The sequence below is a fragment of the Thalassophryne amazonica genome, chromosome 7 (assembly GCF_902500255.1).
Source record: "Thalassophryne amazonica chromosome 7, fThaAma1.1, whole genome shotgun sequence".
NCBI classification, from domain to species: domain Eukaryota; kingdom Metazoa; phylum Chordata; class Actinopteri; order Batrachoidiformes; family Batrachoididae; genus Thalassophryne; species Thalassophryne amazonica.
The window spans coordinates 71,815,858-71,838,848 of record NC_047109.1 but is presented as its reverse complement, the minus strand read 5'-3'; the positions used below and the strand labels follow the sequence as shown (position 1 = coordinate 71,838,848).

Sequence of the window (22,991 nt, the reverse complement as noted above, 5' to 3'; positions counted from 1 at the left end):
GGGGTGGGCCGAGACATTCACGTGGGACACACCCACATTGCCACACGACTCCCAGTTACAATCCTTTATGAGGATTTAACCCTGAAGGCCCCAGCACTGGTGGACACGGGCTCTGAAGGGAATCTGTTAGACAGCAGATGGGCCAGGGAGATAGGGTTCCCTCTGGTGGCGCTTACCTCGCCTGTGCAGGTGCGGGCACTAGATGGCTCCCTACTCCCTCCAATCACACATAAGACACCACCTGTAACTCTGGTGGTGTCAGGAAATCACCGGGAGGAGATCGAGTTTTTTGTGACTCCTGCTACCTCCCGTGTGATTTTAGGGTTCCCCTGGATGTTAAAACACAATCCCCGGATCGATTGGCCATCTGGGGTAGTGGTTCAGTGGAGCGAGACCTGCCATCGGGTATGTTTAGGTTCCTCGGTTCCTCCCGGTTCCCAGGCTAAGGAGGAGGTCAGAGTCCCGCCCAATATAGGGACGGTGCCGGTGGAGTACCACGACCTTGTAGATGTGTTCAGTAAAGATCTGGCGCTCACCCTTCCCCCCCACCGTCCGTACGATTGCGCCATTGATTTGGTTCCAGGCGGTGAGTTCCCGTCCAGCAGGCTGTACAACCTCTCACGACCTGAGCGCAAATCAATGGAGACCTACATCCGGGACTCTTTAGCCACCGGGTTGATCCGGAATTCCACCTCCCCGATGGGTGCAGGTTTCTTTTTTGTGGGTAAAAAAGACGGCGGACTTCGTCCATGCATTGATTATAGGGGACTGAACGAAATCACGGTTCGTAATCGATACCCGTTGCCCCTGTTGGATTCAGTGTTCACGCCCCTGCATGGAGCCCGAATATTCACTAAGCTAGATCTTAGAAATGCGTATCACCTGGTTCGGATCCGGAAGGGAGACGAGTGGAAGACGGCATTTAACACCCCCTTAGGTCACTTTGAGTACCTGGTCATGCCGTTCGGCCTCACAAACGCCCCCGCGACGTTCCAAGCTTTGGTTAATGATGTCTTGCGGGATTTCCTGCACCGATTCGTCTTCGTATATCTAGACGATATACTCATCTTTTCTCCGGATCCTGAGAATCATGTCCGGCATGTACGTCAGGTCCTGCAGCGGTTGTTGGAGAACCGGCTGTTTGTGAAGGGCGAGAAGTGTGAGTTCCACCGCACATCTTTGTCCTTCCTGGGGTTTATCATCTCCCCCAACTCCGTCGCTCCTGATCCGGCCAAGGTTGCGGCGGTGAGAGACTGGCCCCAACCCACTAGCCGTAGGAAGCTGCAACAGTTCCTCGGCTTTGCTAATTTCTACAGGAGGTTCATTAAGGGCTACAGTCAGGTAGTTAGCCCCCTGACAGCCCTGACCTCACCAAAAGTCCCCTTCACCTGGTCGGATCGTTGCGATGCCGCGTTCAAGGAGTTGAAACGGCGCTTCTCGTCTGCACCCGTTCTGGTGCAGCCCGATCCTAGTCGCCAGTTAGTGGTTGAAGTGGACGCCTCGGACTCAGGGATAGGAGCTGTGCTTTCCCAGAGCGGGAAGACCGATAAGGTCCTTCACCCGTGTGCCTATTTTTCCCGCAGGTTGACCCCGGCCGAACGGAACTATGACGTCGGCAATCGAGAACTCCTTGCGGTGAAAGAGGCTCTTGAAGAGTGGAGACATCTGTTGGAGGGAACGTCCGTGCCATTCACGGTTTTCACTGACCACCGGAACCTGGAGTATATCAGGACCGCCAAGCGGCTGAACCCCAGGCAAGCCCGCTGGTCACTGTTCTTCGGCCGTTTTGACTTCCGGATCACCTACCGTCCCGGGACCAAAAACCAGAGATCGGATGCCTTGTCCCGGGTACATGAAGATGAAGTCAAAACGGAGTTGTCGGATCCACCGGAACCCATCATCCCGGAGTCCACTATCGTGGCCACCCTCACCTGGGACGTAGAGAGAACCGTCCGGGAGGCCCTGGCACGAAGCCCGGACCCCGGAACTGGGCCGAAGAATAGACTCTACGTCCCACCAGAAGCTAGGGCTGCAGTCCTGGACTTCTGTCACGGCTCTAAGCTCTCCTGTCATCCAGGGGTGCGAAGAACCGTGGCAGTTGTCCGGCAGCGCTTCTGGTGGGCGTCCCTAGAGGCCGACGTCCGGGATTATATCCAGGCCTGCACCACCTGCGCCAGGGGCAAGGCTGACCATCGCAAGGCTTCGGGACTGCTCCAGCCGCTGCCCGTGCCCCTTCGCCCCTGGTCTCACATCGGCCTGGATTTTGTCACGGGCCTCCCGCCATCCCAGGGCAACACCACCATCCTCACGATAGTGGACCGATTCTCCAAGGCGGCCCACTTCGTGGCCCTCCCGAAGCTCCCAACGGCCCAGCAGACAGCGGACCTCCTGGTCCACCACGTCGTCCGGTTGCATGGGATCCCAACAGACATCGTCTCCGATCGCGGTCCCCAGTTCTCCTCGCAAGTCTGGAGGAACTTCTGCCGGGAACTGGGGGCCACGGTGAGTCTCTCATCCGGGTATCATCCCCAGACCAACGGGCAAGCAGAACGGGCCAATCAGGAGGTGGAGCAGGCCCTGCGTTGCGTGACAGCCGCGCACCCGGCGGCCTGGAGTACCCATCTGGCCTGGATCGAGTATGTCCATAACAGCCAGGTGTCGTCAGCCACCGGCCTCTCCCCTTTCGAGGTGTGTCTGGGGTACCAACCTCCTTTGTTTCCGGTGGTTGAGGGAGAGGTCGGTGTGCCCTCGGTCCAGGCCCACCTACGGAAGTGCCGTCGGGTGTGGCGTGCCGCCCGTTCTGCCTTGCTGAGGGCCCGGATGAGGACGAAGGCCCATGCAGACCGTTGGCGGACCCCGGCCCCTACGTACCGGCCAGGGCAGGCAGTGTGGTTGTCTACTAAGGACATACCCCTTCAAGTGGACTCCCCTAAACTGCAGGACCAGTATATCGGTCCGTTCAAGATCATCAAGGTCATCAGTCCAGCCGCAGTGAGGCTTCAGCTTCCGGCCTCACTGCGGATCCATCCCGTTTTCCACGTGTCCCGGATCAAGCCCCATCACACCTCACCCCTCTGTACTCCCGGTCCGGCACCACCTCCTGCCCGGATCATCGATGGCGAGCCGGCTTGGACTGTGCGCCGGCTCTTAGATGTCCGTAGGATGGCCCGGGGCTTCCAGTATTTGATGGACTGGGAGGGGTACGGACCTGAAGAACGCTCCTGGGTGAAGAGGAGCTTCATCCTGGACCCGGCCCTCCTGGCCGATTTCTACCGCCGCCACCCGGACAAGCCTGGTCGGGCGCCAGGGGCGCCCGTTGAGGGGGGGGGTCCTGTTGTGTGGGCCGCCAGAAGAGGAGGTACTGCTGGCCCACCACCAGAGGGCGCCCTGTCTGGAGTGCGGGCTCCAGGCACCAGAGGGCGCAGCCGCCTCACAGGAGCAGCCAGGGTGACAGCTGTCACGCATCACCTGCAACAGCTGTTACCAATCATCTGATCGGCAGGAGTATATCAGCAGGACGACGTCTCCACCTCTTTGCCGAGATATCGTTCTACCTGGAAGGTAACGTACCTCAGCTGACTGATTGACAGTGCTATTTTTGTGACTTTGTGCGTTGTAGTGTGGACTACTTTTCCAACGAGAGGTGGAGGTAGTTTTTCCTGCCATACGGATTCCTGGGTGCAAACGCGCCCTCCTTTAATTGCTTTTTGTTCCTCGCCAGCAGTACCAGGTCCGACACGCGGAGGCAGTGGCCACCTGGGAGTTCGGGACTTGGCGGCTCCAGTATTCCCGGGGTCTGGTGGCGGAGGAAATCGTGTGTGGTTCCGGTTCTGCTTTGGACAGGCGTCTCCTATCTTCGAGCCTGCCCACACGACACCTTTGTGAATTGACACCTGTCTATTGTTGTAATCTGTTGTATTTGTTGTGCACATTCACAACAGTAAAGTGTTGTTATTTGACCTACGCCATTGTCCGTTCATTTGCGCCCCCTGTTGTGGGTCCGTGTACCTACACTTTCCCAACAGTAACTTTTGATCCCTCAGGCAGCACTGCATTAAAAACCGACATCATTGTGTAAAGGATCTTACTGCATGGGCTCAGGAACACTTCAGACAACCATTGTCAGTTAACACAGTTTGTCGCTGCATCAACAATATATATATTATATGTATGTATGTATAAATTGATATTCAAAGTTTTCACCTAGTTGACAGTAGGGTTGTACAATATGGCCAAATTATCATATCTCGATATTGTCATATTGATATGATCTACAATATGACTATAATTTCACACAAAGTGCAGCAACAGTGAAAATGAAACTTTCTTAAACAAAAAAGTAATAATACCGCACTCATCATAAGATACAGTGCCCTCCAAAAGTATTGGAACACTTGGTATTTCACACATTATATGTTCGATGTCGCTGACATTAATGAGCAAAGCTCTTCACTATCTGTGTATATATCATCAAACAATAATTTAAAATGGAATAATTGTTGCAGTGCCTACCATCAGTTTGTGGCTTTTTATGATAATATTGTCCAGTCTGTGGCTTCTTCTCAACTGGGCAGATTTTTTTTTGTGCCATTTCCGGTTTGTGCCTTCGTCTACCATAGTATAAGTGTGGTGTAGTTCTGAAAAATGTGATTTTCTCTTATTAAAAACAAGAGATCTTCATGATTTTGCCACATTCATATGGGCTTGATGTGATCCGCGCACTTGCGCACATCATCGTGACGATCCCACCCACTGTGTTCCCAGCTGGATACCGTGCTTTGTTCCACTGGCTGCCACGTGTTCTGCGCTGGATGCTACATATATAAAATGATTATTTTGTAGCGGATTAATCATTTTCTGTTCAAGTTTGCAGTTGAAAACGGCTCTAATCACTTCCGGAATCACGGAGGGCCGCTCCAGCTGATGCTTTTCTCACGCGTGCGCTGAATGAGTTGGGGAAAGCATTTGGAGCCGTCTAGAAAGGTAATTATTTGTCATGTTGATATTGTAATGGCTTGGTAAAACAGATGCATGTTCTTTCCTTCTTGTGTGCAGCTGTAAATGTATGTTTGTGATAGATTTAACATCTCGTTACAATTGTTCAGACGAGCTGTGCTCTCATGCGGTGCTCTGATGCAACCACTCACATTGTTCACTTCTTTACTTGACTTGACGAGCTGCGTGTAGTGTTGACAAGTAGATCGCGCAACCACATCACGTTTGAACATTTCAAAATTCTCTTTGCGCAATTGCATGTCCCGGCGCCCCTATCACGTTCAGTCTACACCTGTTAACGGTGAGTTTACTGTCCTGCACGACGCAGTATGTTCAAGTGCGTGCATCAAAGTTGTGCAAGTGTCAGGGGGCCTTAAGGTACCGTGAGCAAGGTCCCAGTGTGATGTTGAGTGCTTTGCATGATATCACACTAACACTGGTGTGTGTGAGTATGTGACTGGGTGAATGTGAGGCATCATTCTAAAGCACTTTGAGTATCTGCGTCAAAAGGAAAAGTTCTACAGAAATGCAGTCCATTTAGCAACAACTGAGCACAGTTCCTTCACAACCCGCTTTATCAACTGATATAGCCACCCCACAAATTCACTTCTTTAAAAAATGTCATCAAAGTGAAGCACTGTGTTTAAAGAAAAGAAAAAAAATGGAGCTCTTTGTATTGAACCAAAGCTTTAGTTGTGCAGCTTTACTCAGGGTGTGTGTACTACAGCTGACTTCTTACCTCTATTATTATGTATTCTACAGTTACATGTATCACGCTCTGAGCTTTCTTTTTCATCCTTTACTTGTTTTGTCTCTCGCCTCTCATTGCTGAGGTGGCTGTACCTGCTGTGACTTTGACAAAGTGTGTTGCACTGTAATTATGTGTGTGTGCATGCATGCACACAATAATGCACAACACATTCCTTAGCATGTGTATTTCCGTGCATTCATCTTAACCTTGCAGATGTGTGAGGCTGTTGTAAACGTGTACAGACAGTATGCATGCTTGGCATGTGACTACTGTGGTGTACTACTCTGCTCGTCATCCTCCTCTGCTTTGTCCTCCCCTCACTTTTTTCATCCCTTGCTCTGTTGTTCACCTTGTTTCTCTGTGTGCGCTTTTCCTCCTTCCCCACCTCCCTGTGCTTGTCCCCTTCCTCCTGTTTCCTCTCTCTCTCTCTCTCTCTCTCTCTCTCTCTCATTGATAGAGAAACATATGTGACTAGAATACAGAGGAGCTAATCATTATTCCACGAGCAGAGTGCAGCGCTCAAGCAGAATGTCAATTCTCTCTCTCCCTCACTCTCTGTCTCTCATTTCATGCTTTCCAGGCAATAGTTAAAATGCAGGCCACGTGCATATTTTACAAAACGAAAACAAATAAACAAACAAACATAAATACTCATCTACAATGTGTATTACACACAAAGAGCGTGTAAATCCTGCAGCGGACTTTATGCATATTGGTTGTGGGATGTTTGTTAGATGGATGGAGTTTTGGTGTGCATGTGTGTGATGCGTGCCGTAGTTGTTATGTAAAAGCGCTTCACATCAATTTGTCAGGAGCAAAGTGGTGTGGGATGAGCATGAGAGAAACAGCTGATAAATACATTTCGATTGAGGAGTGAAATGAGACAGATTACACACAGATGGGTATATGATGCTTAAAAACTCATTTACTGTATTTTGTTATTGTGTTATTAACATATTTTCAGGTGAAATTGTTTTTACTTGTTTTGCTTGCCTTCCGACTTATGTTTAAATGACTTATCTGAAATACACTGCATTATCATCTATGGCCACAAGATGGCACAACCTACACGTGTGACAAGCTGCTTCAATACACTGTTCTGGAAGAGGCACTGTGATTCACACTCCAGAGCAGAAAGGGTGGGTAATACACCATCAAGCTGGATGCCAGCTGTTATAAAACAAGAAGAAGAAGATCTTAATGTGAAGGACATGCTCGGTCTTAAGGAAAGAATGAAATTAATAAGTCCCGCTCTCAGTCTGAAAGACTCCGCTCTTTACTAAATTCAGTTCAATTTAATCAGGAATTAAATTGTATATATATACTGGATACAATGAAATGTCTGTTGGTGCTACAAAAACAAATGTAAAGAGTGAAAAGGTACTATATACAAATATTTAAGTAAAAGTATACTCGCTACTTCACATGTTTGCACTTTGTAAGACAGCCAGAACAGCAATGAGGAGGGCAGATAGGCTGAAGTAAATCTAACTAACTAATATGTTTAAAAAATGTATAGAAGGTTCAATTGCATTTACTGAGGTAAACATGCACACATTTAGCTCTGAACAGTTTGGTTCAGGGAGCATGTGTTGTTGCTGCTCGTTGCAGCATTGACCACATATCACGGAAGCAACATGGGCCCTGCATGTCAACCTACTCAGTCAAACAATGCATCCATCCCCATTTCTTGAAAGTAGCCATCTATCTGCTGCAGCCAGGTGAACTGTGAATGTTCACTTGGCATCCTCCAGCTGCTGGGTCCCCCAACACTGAGGCACCTGTGTGCTGGGTCATGCACAGAGAAATGCATCACATGGCCAATATGCAGGTGCCCCCTCATGATGAAAATGATACTCCTCATTTCAATCTCCCGAAGTAACAGTTCTTCACACATAACCAGCCCACGGTACCCACGGATCCCCTGAAGAGACCTCCACCAAACACATCAGTCATCTCCTTAGGTCACTAGTTAGCATCCAACTGTTACAATCATACAGTCACAGAGGAAGAAACGGGATCTAAAAGAATTGGAACTACATTCTCCAGCAGAAGATATTGGTGTCTCCAAACACCTCTGTCCAGCGACCTTATGACCCCATAAGCTCTACTGAAGTTGTGTTTGTTCTCAAAGACATAGAAGCCAGTGCCTAGTTGAACCTATGTATTCCAGAAAATTACCATAAATCTCAGCTTTGATCTTTGACCCCAATGAAATGAGCCTCCACTGGATTTAAATAAGGAGGGCATTAAAGTTGTTGTTGTTGCTGAAGTAATAAAACTAACAGAATGTGAAGGTTCATAGTTGCATGCCTATTTATCATGATGTGATAATGAGACACAAATACCACATGCAGTGTCTGGCAATTGTGCAAGAGAATAGATTATACAGAAAAATACAACTGCACATGTGCACGCCGTAGAACAGCTTTGTGTGTCTGTGGGTGAGCGAGAGAGAGAGTGCAACATCCTGAAAACATGCACGTCACATACTTGGAACCTCACTGCCTCAGTAAAGAATTTTATATTTGTAATTTCAGATGTTGATGTAGTCACAACAAACATGCACACAGGAAAGAAAGGGGAAAAAAAGCTGTAGCCAAAGGGCATGTCTGGTGTGACATGGGTACAGACTAATAGGGTCAAGCATGAGTGAGTAATAGGTGTTCCAGCACCGTCCACCCACTATACAGAGACATCTTGTGATTATTCAATGAGATGCAAAGTGAATGAAAACACGATGAAGCACTACATGTTGGGGGGTTGAACCCAAAGCAAAGGAGACAGCTCAGAATTGTCAGATACTATATTTGCCTCCCTTGGTGATTGGGGGACAAGCTTAGTGGACATACCAGACCTGATGTTTCCAAAGGCACATATCAGAGAGTATTAATCATTAAGGGAAGCACAACCAGGCCCTAACTTTACATCATGCCATTCCGCATTTATATTAAACGGAACACTCAGTGACACTTCTGAATGAACTGCATAATTGTGGAGTAATTAGTAATAGATGCAGAACAGATTTTGTTAATTAAAATCAATCAATCAATCAATTTTATTTATATAGCGCCAAATCACAACAAACAGTTGCCCCAAGGCGCTTTATATTGTAAGGCAAGGCCATACAATAATTACGTAAAAACCCCAACGGTCAAAACGACCCCCTGTGAGCAAGCACTTGGCGACAGTGGGAAGGAAAAACTCCCTTTTAACAGGAAGAAACCTCCAGCAGAACCAGGCTCAGGGAGGGGCAGTCTTCTGCTGGGACTGGTTGGGGCTGAGGGGAGAGAATCAGGAAAAAGAGATGCTGTGGAAGAGAGCAGAGATCAGTCACTAATGATTAAATGCAGAGTGGTGCATACAGAGCAAAAAGAGAAAGAAACACTCAGTGCATCATGGGAACCCCCCAGCAGTCTACGTCTATAGCAGCATAACTAAGGGATGGTTCAGGGTCACCTGATCCAGCCCTAACTATAAGCTTTAGCAAAAAGGAAAGTTTTAAGCCTAATCTTAAAAGTAGAGAGGGTGTCTGTCTCCCTTATCTGAATTGGGAGCTGGTTCCACAGGAGAGGAGCCTGAAAGCTGAAGGCTCTGCCTCCCATTCTACTCTTACAAACCCTAGGAACTACAAGTAAGCCTGCAGTCTGAGAGCGAAGCGCTCTATTGGGGTGATATGGTACTATGAGGTCCCTAAGATAAGATGGGACCTGATTATTCAAAACCTAATAAGTAATAAGAAGAATTTTAAATTCTATTCTAGAATTAACAGGAAGCCAATGAAGAGAGGCCAATATGGGTGAGATATGCTCTCTCCTTCTAGTCCCCGTCAGTACTCTAGCTGCAGCATTTTGAATTAACTGAAGGCTTTTCAGGGAACTTTTAGGACAACCTGATAATGAATTACAATAGTCCAGCCTAGAGGAAATAAATGCATGAATTAGTTTTTCAGCATCACTCTGAGACAAGACCTTTCTAATTTTAGAGATATTGCACAAATGCAAAAAAGCAGTCCTACATATTTGTTTAATATGTGCATTGAATGACATATCCTGATCAAAAATGACTCCAAGATTTCTCACAGTATTACTAGAGGTCAGGGTAATGCCATCCAGAGTAAGGATCTGGTTAGACACCATGTTTCTAAGATTTGTGGGGCCAAGTACAATAACTTCAGTTTTATCTGAGTTTAAAAGCAGGAAATTAGAGGTCATCCATATCTTTATGTCTGTAAGACAATCCTGCAGTTTAGCTAATTGGTGTGTGTCCTCTGGCTTCATGGATAGATAAAGCTGGGTATCATCTGCGTAACAATGAAAATTTAAGCAATGCCGTCTAATAATACTGCCTAAGGGAAGCATGTATAAAGTGAATAAAATTGGTCCTAGCACAGAACCTTGTGGAACTCCATAATTAACCTTAGTCTGTGAAGAAGATTCCCCATTTACATGAACAAATTGTAATCTATTAGATAAATATGATTCAAACCACCGCAGCGCAGTGCCTTTAATACCTATGGCATGCTCTAATCTCTGTAATAAAATTTTATGGTCAACAGTATCAAAAGCAGCACTGAGGTCTAACAGAACAAGCACAGAAATTAGTCCACTGTCTGAGGCCATAAGAAGATCATTTGTAACCTTCACTAATGCTGTTTCTGTACTATGATGAATTCTAAAACCTGACTGAAACTCTTCAAATAGACCATTCCTCTGCAGATGATTAGCTGTTTTACAACTACCCTTTCAAGAATTTTTGAGAGAAAAGGAAGGTTGGAGATTGGCCTATAATTAGCTAAGATAGCTGGGTCAAGTGATGGCTTTTTAAGTAATGGTTTAATTACTGCCACCTTAAAAGCCTGTGGTACATAGCCAACTAATAAAGATAGATTGATCATATTTAAGATCGAAGCATTAAATAATGGTAGCGCTTCCTTGAGCAGCCTGGTAGGAATGGGGTCTAATAGACATGTTGATGGTTTGGATGAAGTAACTAATGAAAATAACTCAGACAGAACAATTGGAGAGAAAGAGTCTAACCAAATACCGGCATCACTGAAAGCAGCCAAAGATAACGATATGTCTTTGGGATGGTTATGAGTAGTGTCACTGTGCACTCTATCTCACTTACAGAGTTTAGGTAGCTACTCTGTACTGTGTTGGTATATGGCATTAGAGAACATAAAGAAGGAATCATATCCTTAAACCTAGTTACAGCGCTTTCTGAAAGACTTCTAGTGTAATGAAACTTATTCCCCACTGCTGGGTAGTCCATCAGAGTAAATGTAAATGTTATTAAGAAATGATCAGACAGAAGGGAGTTTTCAGGGAATACTGTTAAGTCTTCTATTTCCATACCATAAGTCAGAACAAGATCTAAGATATGATTAAAGTGGTGGGTGGACTCATTTACATTTTGAGCAAAGCCAATTGAGTCTAATAATAGATTAAATGCAGTGTTGAGGCTGTCATTCTCAGCATCTGTGTGGATGTTAAAATCGCCCACTATAATTATCTTATCTGAGCCAAGCACTAAGTCAGACAAAAGGTCTGAAAATTCACAGAGAAACTCACAGTAACGACCAGGTGGACGATAGATAGTAACAAATAAAACTGTTTTTTGGGACTTCCAATTTGGATGGACAAGACTAAGAGTCAAGCTTTCAAATGAATACCAAAAATACCAACAGCGATCTTATCCCCCAACAACATTAGGCCTAGATTTTTAACCATAGTTTGAAAATATTAACTGGAAGGCTGCACAGTTTTGTCACTACCAATTAAAGAGTCACCTCATGCTCAGTGACAAAATCAATGATTTGCCACACTGTGGTGAGTTTAATAGTCTTTTGGGGGGGCGTGAAATGCTAAGGGAGCATTGAGGCTGCAAGGTTAAGCAAAGATCCATACTAAAAAGTACACTTGGTCTGACTCGTGCACTGGAGAGGAACGAGAGCCTCCAGTGTGAAGTGCTTCTCTGAAGACTGATGTCTGATGATCCTGCTGTGAAATTTGATAATTTGATATGAGTGAAGATTCTAAATAATGAGGACAGTATTAGCATCGCTCTAAGGAATTCCAAGGCAAAGTTTACCATATATGTAAAATGTGGTCCTGTAAGAGGAAGAATGATTTTCAGAAACATCTAAGTACATGTTATGTGGATGTAGAAAGTGGAGCTGCAACTAAGAACAATAACTGCGCCTTCTAAATAGGTTTCGTGTTCAGGTAAGGAAATGCACTATTTATACACTATTAATACCATGTCTATTATTCACGGTACACTCAAGCACTTATGCAGACAACATAATAAATGTGTCACTATTTTTACTTATTTATTTATTTCAGTCTGTAACCAGGGGTGACAAAAAGGGGAGAATAAAGAGAAGAATTATAGGGACCCAGAGAGGCCCCTAATACAAATACTGACAAAATAATATGATGCTCAGTTATAAACTTACAATCATACATGTATTTTATTTACAATGTATTGGTAACACTAAGTTTATTTGTTTTGGAAACATTTGTTAACGCTCACCCCCTCCCCTTCTGTATTTACGTAAAATGGTTGAGCCCACCTGCTGCTCTGTCAGACTGCTGCATAAACCTTTCACACAGTGAGTGCAGGAGCAGACAGCAAGACAGCTGAGAGAGCAAAAAAGATAAGAAAAAAAAACTTACACAGAAATAAAATAAATGAATAGAATAGAAATAAAAATGCCTATAGTCTGTATTTATTTCAAACTGATTTTAATGGTTTAAAAAGCATCAGCTCTCAATGAAATATAATGTTTGGTCAGTAGTTTGTGACTCTCATCCCCCTGCTTTACAGTAGGAACTGAGAACATTTATAGTGCGTGCAGACTGGGTCGGCCGGAAAAGGTCTCCCCCCCCCCCCCCATATGAGTTCACAGTAAATCAGAAACATATAATATGGCAACATCAGTTTGAGCAGATGTAATCAGTAAATCAATGAAATCACCTGGTGGAGTTGGTATTTGCAAAGAAAACCTGCACCTTCTCGGCCCTTTCTGGAAGTAGTTGAAGAACCCTGCTCTAGGGGAAGGTTAGACCTTACTTGTGTGAAGCTTCTTGAGGTAGTATTGTTGTGATTTGGTATTATATAAATGAAATAAATGTAATTAAATTGAAACAGAGAAACAAAGGCACACACCTGTCTACATACGATCCCACAGTTGACAGTGCATGTCAGAGCACAAACCAAGCATGAAGTCAATGGAATTGTCTGTAGACCTCAGAGAGAGATGACACTCTGGTTTATTTCATGTTGCACACCAAAGACACCAAAGAGATCACACGTCCTATAAATAGCAAAGCAGAATTGAACTTGCCCAAAATGTGCTTGGACAATAACCTTTAGGCCAGACATTCCAGGTGATGGGATAAGTTTGTCAGTGGAAATCACCTGCTGGAGTCAGTTGCTGCAAAGAAAACCTGCACCCTCTCAGCCCTTTCTGGAATGTCTTTGGACACCACTCCTTTAGACCATGTGCTGACATAGTTCATCAAGATTGGGTAGGTCAAGTCAGGTCTGGGAGCATGCAATGCATTGTTGCATCCTCCATACTGTGGAAACCTTGGATCTGGATGCCAACACTCCCAGGCAGATAATCGGTCCAACTCAGGCCGCATAACTTTTAATTCCAGGCTTATTGGACAGATGAAGAAAATCATCCCAGTAACTGTGCCATTGAGGAAGACATCAAGACCAGGGTCACTGAGAGTAACTCCAGGAAATGCCAGTGTTATATTTATGGACACTGTAGCAGATTGTGATGAACAGAACACTAACTACAAGGAAGGCATCCTTGAAGAAATCTACTGTATATCTTGCTAAGTACACCACAGCAAACTCAATGACAAGTACCAAACGATCCTACATTGTGGCAGTAATGCACCACTTGGGATGCCACAAACAAGACAGAAGAAGAAGAAGAAGACACCCTCTATTTTGTTCGTGAAATTAGTAGTCTTCTGCATGGATCTATATGAATACCACTCTTAAATGTTACAAGGTGAAATCCAGATTTGAAATATGTTGCTACTAGCGTGTCAAGTGGGCATTGCCATTTGACAGAACTTGTAAAGTGTTGATCTTGTAAGTGAGACATCTCGTGTTCAAATTCCACTGGCACCACAAAGACATATCACATACAGTGGGGAAAATAAGTATTTGATCCACTGTGAATTTTGCCAGTTATCCCACCTACAAAGAATGTAGAGGTCTGTAATTTTAATCGTAAGTACACTTCAATTGTAAGAGACAGAATCTTAAAAAAAAAAAAAAAAAATCAGAAAATCACATTGTATTATTTTGAAATAATTAATTTGCACTTTATTGCATGAAATAAGTATTTGATCCAACAGAAAAACAAACCTTAATATGTGGTACAGTAGCCTTTGTTTGCAGTTCCAGAGGATAGACATTTCCTGTAGTTCTTGACGAAGTTTGCACACACTGCAACAGGGATTTTGGTCCACTCCTCCATAGAGATCTTATCCAGATCCTTCAGGTTTGGAGTTTCAGCTCCCTCCAAAGATTTTCGATTGAGTTCAGGTCTGGAGACTGGCTAGGCCACTCCAGCACTTGAAATGCTTCTTACGAAGCCACTCCTTAGTTGCCTTGGCTGTGTGTTCAGGTCATTGTCATGCTGGAAGACCCAGCCACGATCCATCTTCAATGCTCTTACTGAGGGGAGCAGGTTGTTTGCCAAAATCTCATGGTACATGACCCCATCCATCCTCCCTTCAATACTGTGCAGTCGTCCTGTACCCTTTGCAGAAAAACACTCCAAAAATTATGTTTCTACCCCCCATGCTTCATGGTTAGGATGGTGTTCTTGGGGTTGTTCTCATCCTTCAAACACAGCGAGTAGAGTTGATACCAAAAAGCTCTATTTTGGTCTCATCTGACCAAATGACTTTCTTCCATGTCTCCTTTGGATCATCCAGATGGTCACTGGTGAACTTCAAACAGACCCTGCCCTGCAGGATTTTAAACCATGACGGCATCATGTGTTACTAATGTAATCTTTGTGACTGTGGTCCCAGCTCTCTTCAGGTCATTGACCAGGTCCTCCTGTGTAGTTCTGGACTTTCTCAGAATCATCCTTACCCCACAAGATGAGATCTTGCATGGAATCCCAGACCGAGGGGGATTGACAGTCATCTTGTGTTTCTTTGATTTTGAAGAATTACTCCAACAGTTGTTGTCTTCTACCAAGCTGCTTGTCTGTTGTCCTGTAGTCCATCCCAGCCTTGTGCAGGTCTACAATTTTGTCCTTGGTGTCCTTAGACAGCTCTCTGGTCTTGGCCATGGTGGATAGGTTGGAGTGCGATTGACTGAGTGTGTGGACAGGTGTCTTTTATACAGGTAATGGTGATCAAATACTTATTTCATGCAATAAAATGCTAATTAATTATTTAAAAATCATACAATGTGATTTTTTTTTTTTTTTTTTTTTTAGATTCTGTCTCTCAAATTAAAATCAAATCAAACACAGTTGATTTGTACAGATGAAGTGTACCTACGATAAAACTTACAGACCTCTCCATTCTTTGTAGGTGGGAAAACTTGCAAAATCGACAGTGGATCAAATACTTATTTGCCTCACTGTAGTTACATAAAGAAGAATTCCTGCTGGTACATGAGGCTAAAGACATTCTGAAGCAGCTAGTGGCACCAATTGAAATACACATTCCAATGGAGTCTTTCAGCAAGACATATAGTTTGACAGCATCTTAATTCAGATGGGACTGATAGCATACATATCTGGAGTATAGACTTTGGCTGTGGCTGTTGCTTAAAGAAGAACAAATGTTACTGCCAGTGTTTTGGAGAGGTCACTACTCTAGAATTGTACAACCATTCACATTGTCAGAATGACACCATGTTCCAGTAGACTGGTGTGTAAACTGCTACAAGGACATTGAAACTAAACATTTTTATGAAAACAACACTGAATTCAATAGGGACCTCTCTGGAACCTGCTCAGAATTGCTGTGGCTGCATTTAAGCAGAACCCCAGAAGACCATGTGATTCTTGAGGAACTACAGCTCTATCTCTGCCTTATATAATCTCTGTCAGGCTTCAATAATGGACTAATCAAGTGGATTTGTTCCTCAGCACAGTCCTGGTCTGTAGTAGAAAAAGGATCTATCCTCTGTCACTCTTCCTGGCCTTTATTGCAGTTTTTTTTTGTCCTACCTGTCTGGGTTGTTGGTTAAGATACTTCATCTGCATTGTCTCAGTCCAGCCAAAAAAGAAAAAAAAAAGAAAGAAAAAAAAAAAAAGAGTACCAGCTTTTACTGGGGTAATAGCATACGCAGTACAGGTGTTCCACCCAGAGGGAGTCGTAGACTCTCATCTGCTTCATGATACAGAATCCACGGTTAAGCACCAGCAGCAATGGGCCTTAGGGCTTATATAGGACTTACTTTAATTCCCATTTCTCTGGTTGAAGGGTTTCTGGACAAAGGATGGACATTTTGTGATTTTTGACTACTTATAGATATGAACTTCATGGTGACCTTTAGCACAATGAGGATTTGTTATTGTCCTGTAAATTACAAGTAATGGTTAACAGTGATCTGCACAAACATACTTTAGTCTGTCTGAGTCAAATTTATTCAATTTGCATTCTATAACAAAATAGCAATAAAGAAAACAAACATCAGTTTTCAAATTAAATGATTCTGTTAGTGTCTGATTTGATACACTGTTTTAGCTAAGTTCAGCAGAGCAAGTAGTTCAGTTGGACTACCAATTGTTGTGAAAGTGTCGTGACACGGACCCACAACAGGGGGCGTTAATGAACGGACAATGGATAAGCCAAAAGTAACAATTTAATGTTGTGAATCGCACAACGACATACAGACAATAACAATATGGTGGAATGTCAATTATACACCAGGTGACGTGTGGGCAGGCTCGACGATAGAAGACGCCTGGCGAGAGAAGAGCCGGATCCCACACAGCTTCCACCACCAACGGAGCTGAAGAACACCGGAGCCGCCAAGCCCTGCGCCCCAGGTGGCCGCTGCCTTCAGCAGTCAGACCCGGTACTGCTGGCAGAGAACAGAGACAGTCCTGATGAGTGTGAGTTCGCACACTCAGTAATCCCACAGTCTGTATACAGTTAGGAGGGAAAACCTCCACCTCCAATCACACACTCGTGCAGCTCCTGAGATAACCACTTATCTGGGTGGGGTGGGAGGCGAAGCCGTCGCAGTCCACACCAAACGCCAACTCCGCAGACAGGGTATCCGTCCCAGGAAAACGGCTGCAAAAAAGAGATCAGACTAATACTTGAATTAAGGTTTAGCAGAGAATTACCTGAATGGTAGCTGATTTCTCGGCGGGGAGGTGGAGTTGCAGTCCGGCCTTTATGGTGGTGGTGATGAGTAGTGGATGAGTGACAGCTGGTACGGATGATGAGTGACAGCTGTCACTCCCGGTCGCTCCGACGCCCTCTCCTACATGAAGCCCGCACTTCAAGCAGGGCGCCATCTTGTGGTGGTGGGCCAGCAGTACCTCCTCTTCAGCGGCCCACACAACGCCAATAAGCAGACCTGGGTTCGAGTCCCGGTCATCTTTACCTGCCTATGTCTATGGACAAAACACTTCATCTGCATTGTCCCAGTCCACCCAGCATAGTACTGGCCTTGTCTGGTCAAGTAACCAGTAATCAGGGGAGCTGTAGACTGTTATCCACTTCATGGTTTTATGTTACTGTCATACAACTTGAAGATATCATGTTAGTTAGTAGTAACTAATCTAACCCAGGAGGGAGCTTCTCATGCTACAAGGTAGTCTGACAGTCAGACATAATGACAGATCATTTTTGCATGGTACAATATTGCCTCTGTAGTACAAACAGCTACTCACTAAAGAAAAACACCCCTCTAGAATTTGAGTTGTCGTCGCCACGGCTTCTCACCACCCATCCCCCAAACCTACCCTGTCAGCACTTATATGTGGACATGAGTACTGTAAAGGGACACAGTTGATCTGTGATGCATACGGACCACCTCCATGGTTCAGAAAGCATGTGAGCCACAGATTAGTTGCAGAGTTTACCTAAGTGTGATTTTGTGTCATGGTAACTTGTTTTTAATGTGATAACTGCATTAATTTTGATGAAGTTGCAGAGAAATTACAGGCTGAGTGGAAGAAATGCAGCTGTTCCACGTTCACACAGCCTCGTGGAGGGACTGGTGCTCCAGCTGTAGCTACGCCTTGTACTTCGCTGCAGAAAACAGGCTCACCACTACCAGTGTTACGATTAGGTTCACTAGGAGTCAGAAACAAACCCCAGAATACAGGCAGCCAAACACAAGAATTATGTGCTAATCCAAGGTGATTTATTTCCATTTGAATCCAAGGTGAAAAAAAAAATCCACACAGTGAAAGAACAGGGCAAAGGTAACTCAGTGATATGGAATGAATGGCAATGACAAGAAAACGGAAAATCAAAAAGCTAAATACTCAAAAGCATGTAATCACGGGAACCACAGTGAATGAATCGGCATATGTCCTTTGATCATATTGTATGAAAAACAGAAAAAAGGGGAACTTTCACACTTTTATAGTTATCTTTACAATGAAAGTGTGTTATGAAATTTGTTCTAGTAGTCTATGATGACTTTTTCACCTTTTTTCAGTATCATTATATGCAAATATTGCCGTTTTGTGCTTGTCCCACACCCAGACTTTTGATCTTCAATGATAAAAATGAATGGTAAAGAAACATTTTTTCTAATGTTATAAAATATCTCTGAATAATATATCAGTAAAATATTCAAAACATAATTGGGGTATTCAATGTCATACAACTGTTGTGATTTTTTTTAAACAAAATGTAGTTGTCCCACACTATTGCTGTAATTTCCACCACAACACTGTAATGTCCCTAAACAGTTTGTATGAAAGATTGTTTGGGTAGTTTCTATGGAGATAAACAGTGACATCAGAGCACATGTATATAGCGCCAAATCACAACAAACAGTTGCCCCAAGGCGCTTTATATTGTAAGGCAATGGTGTGGTGGAAATTACATTTACAAGGCCAATAGAGCCCGTAGTTAAAGAATCACCCTTAAATACACAAACTAATCAGAAGCAGGTGCAACAACTGGATCAAAGGTATATGGTATTTGAAATGCTGCATATGAGTCTGCACCATCTCATTAAACTCCAGTCCCACTGAAAGGGATCCAAACTATTCCGCAGCAGGTATGTGTAGGTGTTCCGATATTAGTGACCTTTAGCGCCATCTACGGTATTTTTTCACATCACACTGTATGCAGCTTACACACCACACATGGTAAATAATTTGTAAATGGCGTGGTGTCTATGCCCTACAGCTGTTCGAAGCATTGGATGCCCTGCAGGGTCTTGGTATGGTTCACGGAGACATCACACATGACAATGTGATGCTCGTGAACCATCAGCAGCAGCCCTGCAAAGTCAAGATGATGGACTTTGGTTTAGCTTTCTGTCCTTCTAATCCTTCACAGGTGTTTCAAGCTTGTGGTTTCAGGTAGGTTTGTCTTGCACAGCTCAGAGGTTAGCACATTCACAGAAGGGTTATCTGATGATGTGACCACAAAGAACATACTGCTAGAAGATGTTTTTCATACAATGCTTACTCAGCATCTTTTTCTGATTTTTATTCCTGCATCAGGGCTCCAGAATGTTTCTTCAGCCTACCACAGACTGGGGCTATCAACATGTGGGCCGATGGGTGCACCTTGGCATTCCTCTACCTTTGCAACTACATGTTTGATATTTTGTGTGACTATAAATGTGTATAAATGAGACATGTTTCAGATTTGTTCTAGAATGTCATTTGATGATTCTTTGTTTTCTCTGCAGATGATGAACATTGTGTGGGTGCTTGGCTTCCCTAAAGTTCATCTTCTTCGAAGTGAACAGACCTCAAACTAGTTCTTCACTCTGGAAGAATCTTTTAAGAATCCAAAGTGGAGGCTACAGTACACTTCTTCTGCTTCACAATTTATTTTCTCATTTGAAAATCCTCTGAAAATAATTTGAATATATCATTTGTTTCTTTAGACACCCTGGGGAGTTTTCCTACAAACATAGACATTCTATACCACAGAAGAACTGTCACTATGCCCTGAAGTGTATAAAGGACCTGACTAACGTAGGGGGTCTTTGCTATGCTATAAAGGACTGTCGTCATTGTTAATTTACAAAGTCAATTAAATGACCTGCTTTGGTTCTACATTAGATAAACCCACAGGAAGGACCAATTCAGAAGCTCTGAATCGTCGCTATTCTTGGTAAGTAGCTGTGTCTCTACAGAAAGATTTACTGACCAATTATCTGGCTGATTCATTAATTTATTGCCGTGCACCCTCCAGTGTTTACCAAGTGGGCATAGTATTATGGTGCACCAACGAGTGCCCTACCTTCCTAACAGGCCTCCCACTAACATAACACAAGATGACAGAGCTGCGCCAGCTAAACAAACTCAGACAATGAGTTCCAACAGGTGTCCACCTTCTGGGCCTAATGAAAGCAATGCCCCCTCAATCCCAGATGACAAAATTCAGGCTGCAGTCATCAACAGCCCTCAATTTTCTGCACCATCTGAAAGCAGTCTAGCTTCCACTCCAGATGACCAAATTCAGGCTGCAGTCTTCAACAGCTATTCTGGACAATCTGAAAGCAGTCCAGTCTCCACTCCAAATGACCTAATTCAGATTGCAGCACATGGAAAGTGTGCTCATGAGGCGACTGCATGTTTGTGTGGGCACAGTTCTATGACAAAACCATTGTGGTGGTCTGGCACACAAAAAAGCCTGTCTGTGATCCGTGTGCATTTTAGCTGCAATATCAGGCATGTTCCACTGTTAGTCTGCAGTTAGTGATGATGGTCTAAGTGGCAGGGGTGTTTGTGTGTTGGTATTTGTTTTTTCTGTGTGTGATTGTGATTTGGGGGTGTGATGGGTGGGTTTAGCATTTAACGCTTCATGTCTTTGCTGTGCTCTTAAAAGTAAAATGTTGCACTGATGCAAGCATATTAAACAGAAGTCTTTGTGTATAAATGTGTTTTTTGATGATTTTCTTTGTTAGTATTTGAGTAATACAGAAAAATACATTCACCTGGGTCCTGATTTGTAACTTCTCAGGCAGACAGCTCAACAGGTAGTTGTCATCCAGGTCTCACAACCACACAGAAAGACTGTAAAGGCTAATGAAGTCATGAGGTCACTGGATAGAGGTGTTTGGAGATGTGTATATCAAATCAAATCAAATCAATTTTATTTATATAGCGCCAAATCACAACAAACAGTTGCCCCAAGGCGCTTTATATTATAAGGCAAGGCCATACAATAATTACGGAAAAACCCCAACGGTCAAAACGACCCCCTGTGAGCAAGCACTTGGCAACAGTGGGAAGGAAAAACTCTCTTTTAACAGGAAGAAACCTCCAGCAGAACCAGGCTCAGGGAGGGGCAGTCTTCTGCTGGGACTGGTTGGGGCTGAGGGAGAGAACCAAGAAAAAGACATGCTGTGGAGGGGAGCAGAGATCAATCACTAATGATTAAATGCAGAGTGGTGCATACAGAGCAAAAAGAGAAAGAAACACTCAGTGCATCATGGGAACCCCCCAGCAGTCTAAGTCTATAGCAGCATAACTAAGGGATGGTTCAGGGTCACCTGATCCAGCCCTAACTATAAGCTTTAGCAAAAAAGAAAGTTTTAAGCCTAATCTTAAAAGTAGAGAGGGTGTCTGTCTCCTTGATCTGAATTGGGAGCTGGTTCCACATGAGAGGAGCCTGAAAGCTGAAGGCTCTGCCTCCCATTCTACTCTTACAAACCCTAGGAACTACAAGTAAGCCTGCAGTCTGAGAGCGAAGCGCTCTATTGGGGTGATATGGTACTATGAGGTCCCTAAGATAAGATGGGACCCGATTATTCAAAACCTTATAAGTAAGAATAAGAATTTTAAATTCTATTCTAGAATTAACAGGAAGCCAATGAAGAGAGGCCAATATGGGTGAGATATGCTCTCTCCTTCTAGTCCCTGTCAGTACTCTAGCTGCAGCATTTTGAATTAACTGAAGGCGTTTCAGGGAACTTTTAGGACAACCTGATAATAATGAATTACAATAGTCCAGCCTAGAGGAAATTAATGCATGAATTAGTTTTTCAGCATCACTCTGAGACAAGACCTTTCTAATTTTAGAGATATTGCACAAATGCAAAAAAGCAGTCCTACATATTTGTTTAATATGCGCATTGAATGACATATCCTGATCAAAAATGACTCCAAGATTTCTCACAGTATTACTAGAGGTCAGGGTAATGCCATCCACAGTAAGGATCTGGTTAGACACCATGTTTCTAAGATTTGTGGGGCCAAGTACAATAAAAAAATTCAACAGACATGGACATCCAACTGCAAAACATTTAACAAATTGAATGGAACACCAGAACAAGCGAAGGTTATGGTAATCAGGAACATCGAGGATCTGGACAAATACGACCAATAAGGTATGAGGACACAAACACATCACAACACCATGACACAGACCAGAGGAACCTATTCATCTACTACATCATCTACATCTGGAGACAAGAAGGATATAACTCAAAGGATTGCTGATCATGGAAAAGTAGAACTGAGAACATTTAAATACACAGACCACAATGTACTGGACTTGGAGCACGATATAGACCCGGACAATAATTTCTTCTCAAATATCAGTGACAGTTGTTGCTATTATACAGATGAACAGTTTAATCGGATCATTAAAACGGATAACAAATGATCAATAATCCATTTCAACAGCAGAAGTCTATATGCAAACTTTAACAACATTAAAGAATATTTAAGTCAATTTAAAAAAATATTTAACATAATTGCTATATCAGAAACATGGATCAATGAAGATAAAGGAATGGATTTTGAACTGGATGGATATGAATTTAATTGTGTAAACAGAAAGAATAAGAGTGGGGGAGGAGTGGCTGTGTATGTAGATAAGAACATGGATTATAAAATAGTAGACAATATGACAACTGTGATTGATAACTTATTAGAATGTATAGCTATTGAAATATGTGAAGAAAAAAGCAAAAATGTATTAGTCAGCTGTATATATAGAGCACCAGGATCTAGTATTGAAACATTCACTGACTGTATGGGAAAAATGTTCTCAAAAACTAATCAAAAAACTGTGTTCATTTG

The 22,991-nt window shown here is 43.7% G+C and overlaps 1 protein-coding gene across 1 annotated transcript; it reads left to right on the top strand.

The window, feature by feature from the left end:
• The first annotated feature begins 18,905 nt into the window (after nt 1-18,905).
• LOC117513314 (homeodomain-interacting protein kinase 1-like) lies at nt 18,906-19,732 on the top strand. Its single transcript, XM_034173550.1, has 4 exons — nt 18,906-19,000; nt 19,132-19,307; nt 19,452-19,575; nt 19,643-19,732. Exons 2-4 carry the CDS (start codon nt 19,168-19,170, stop codon nt 19,712-19,714), a joined length of 336 nt encoding a protein of 111 aa, XP_034029441.1. The 5' UTR covers nt 18,906-19,000; nt 19,132-19,167; the 3' UTR covers nt 19,715-19,732.
• The last annotated feature ends 3,259 nt before the right edge of the window (nt 19,733-22,991 follow it).

Excerpts from the sequence above, each read along its gene's own strand:
- LOC117513314 (XM_034173550.1), top strand. The coding sequence starts at position 19,168 with ATGGTTCACGGAGACATCACACATGACAATGTGATGCTCGTGAACCAT. Across the intron at positions 19,308-19,451 it reads TTTCAAGCTTGTGGTTTCAG|GGCTCCAGAATGTTTCTTCA; the intron begins GTAGGTTTGTCT and ends TTCCTGCATCAG. Across the intron at positions 19,576-19,642 it reads TTTTGTGTGACTATAAATGT|ATGATGAACATTGTGTGGGT; the intron begins GTATAAATGAGA and ends TTTTCTCTGCAG.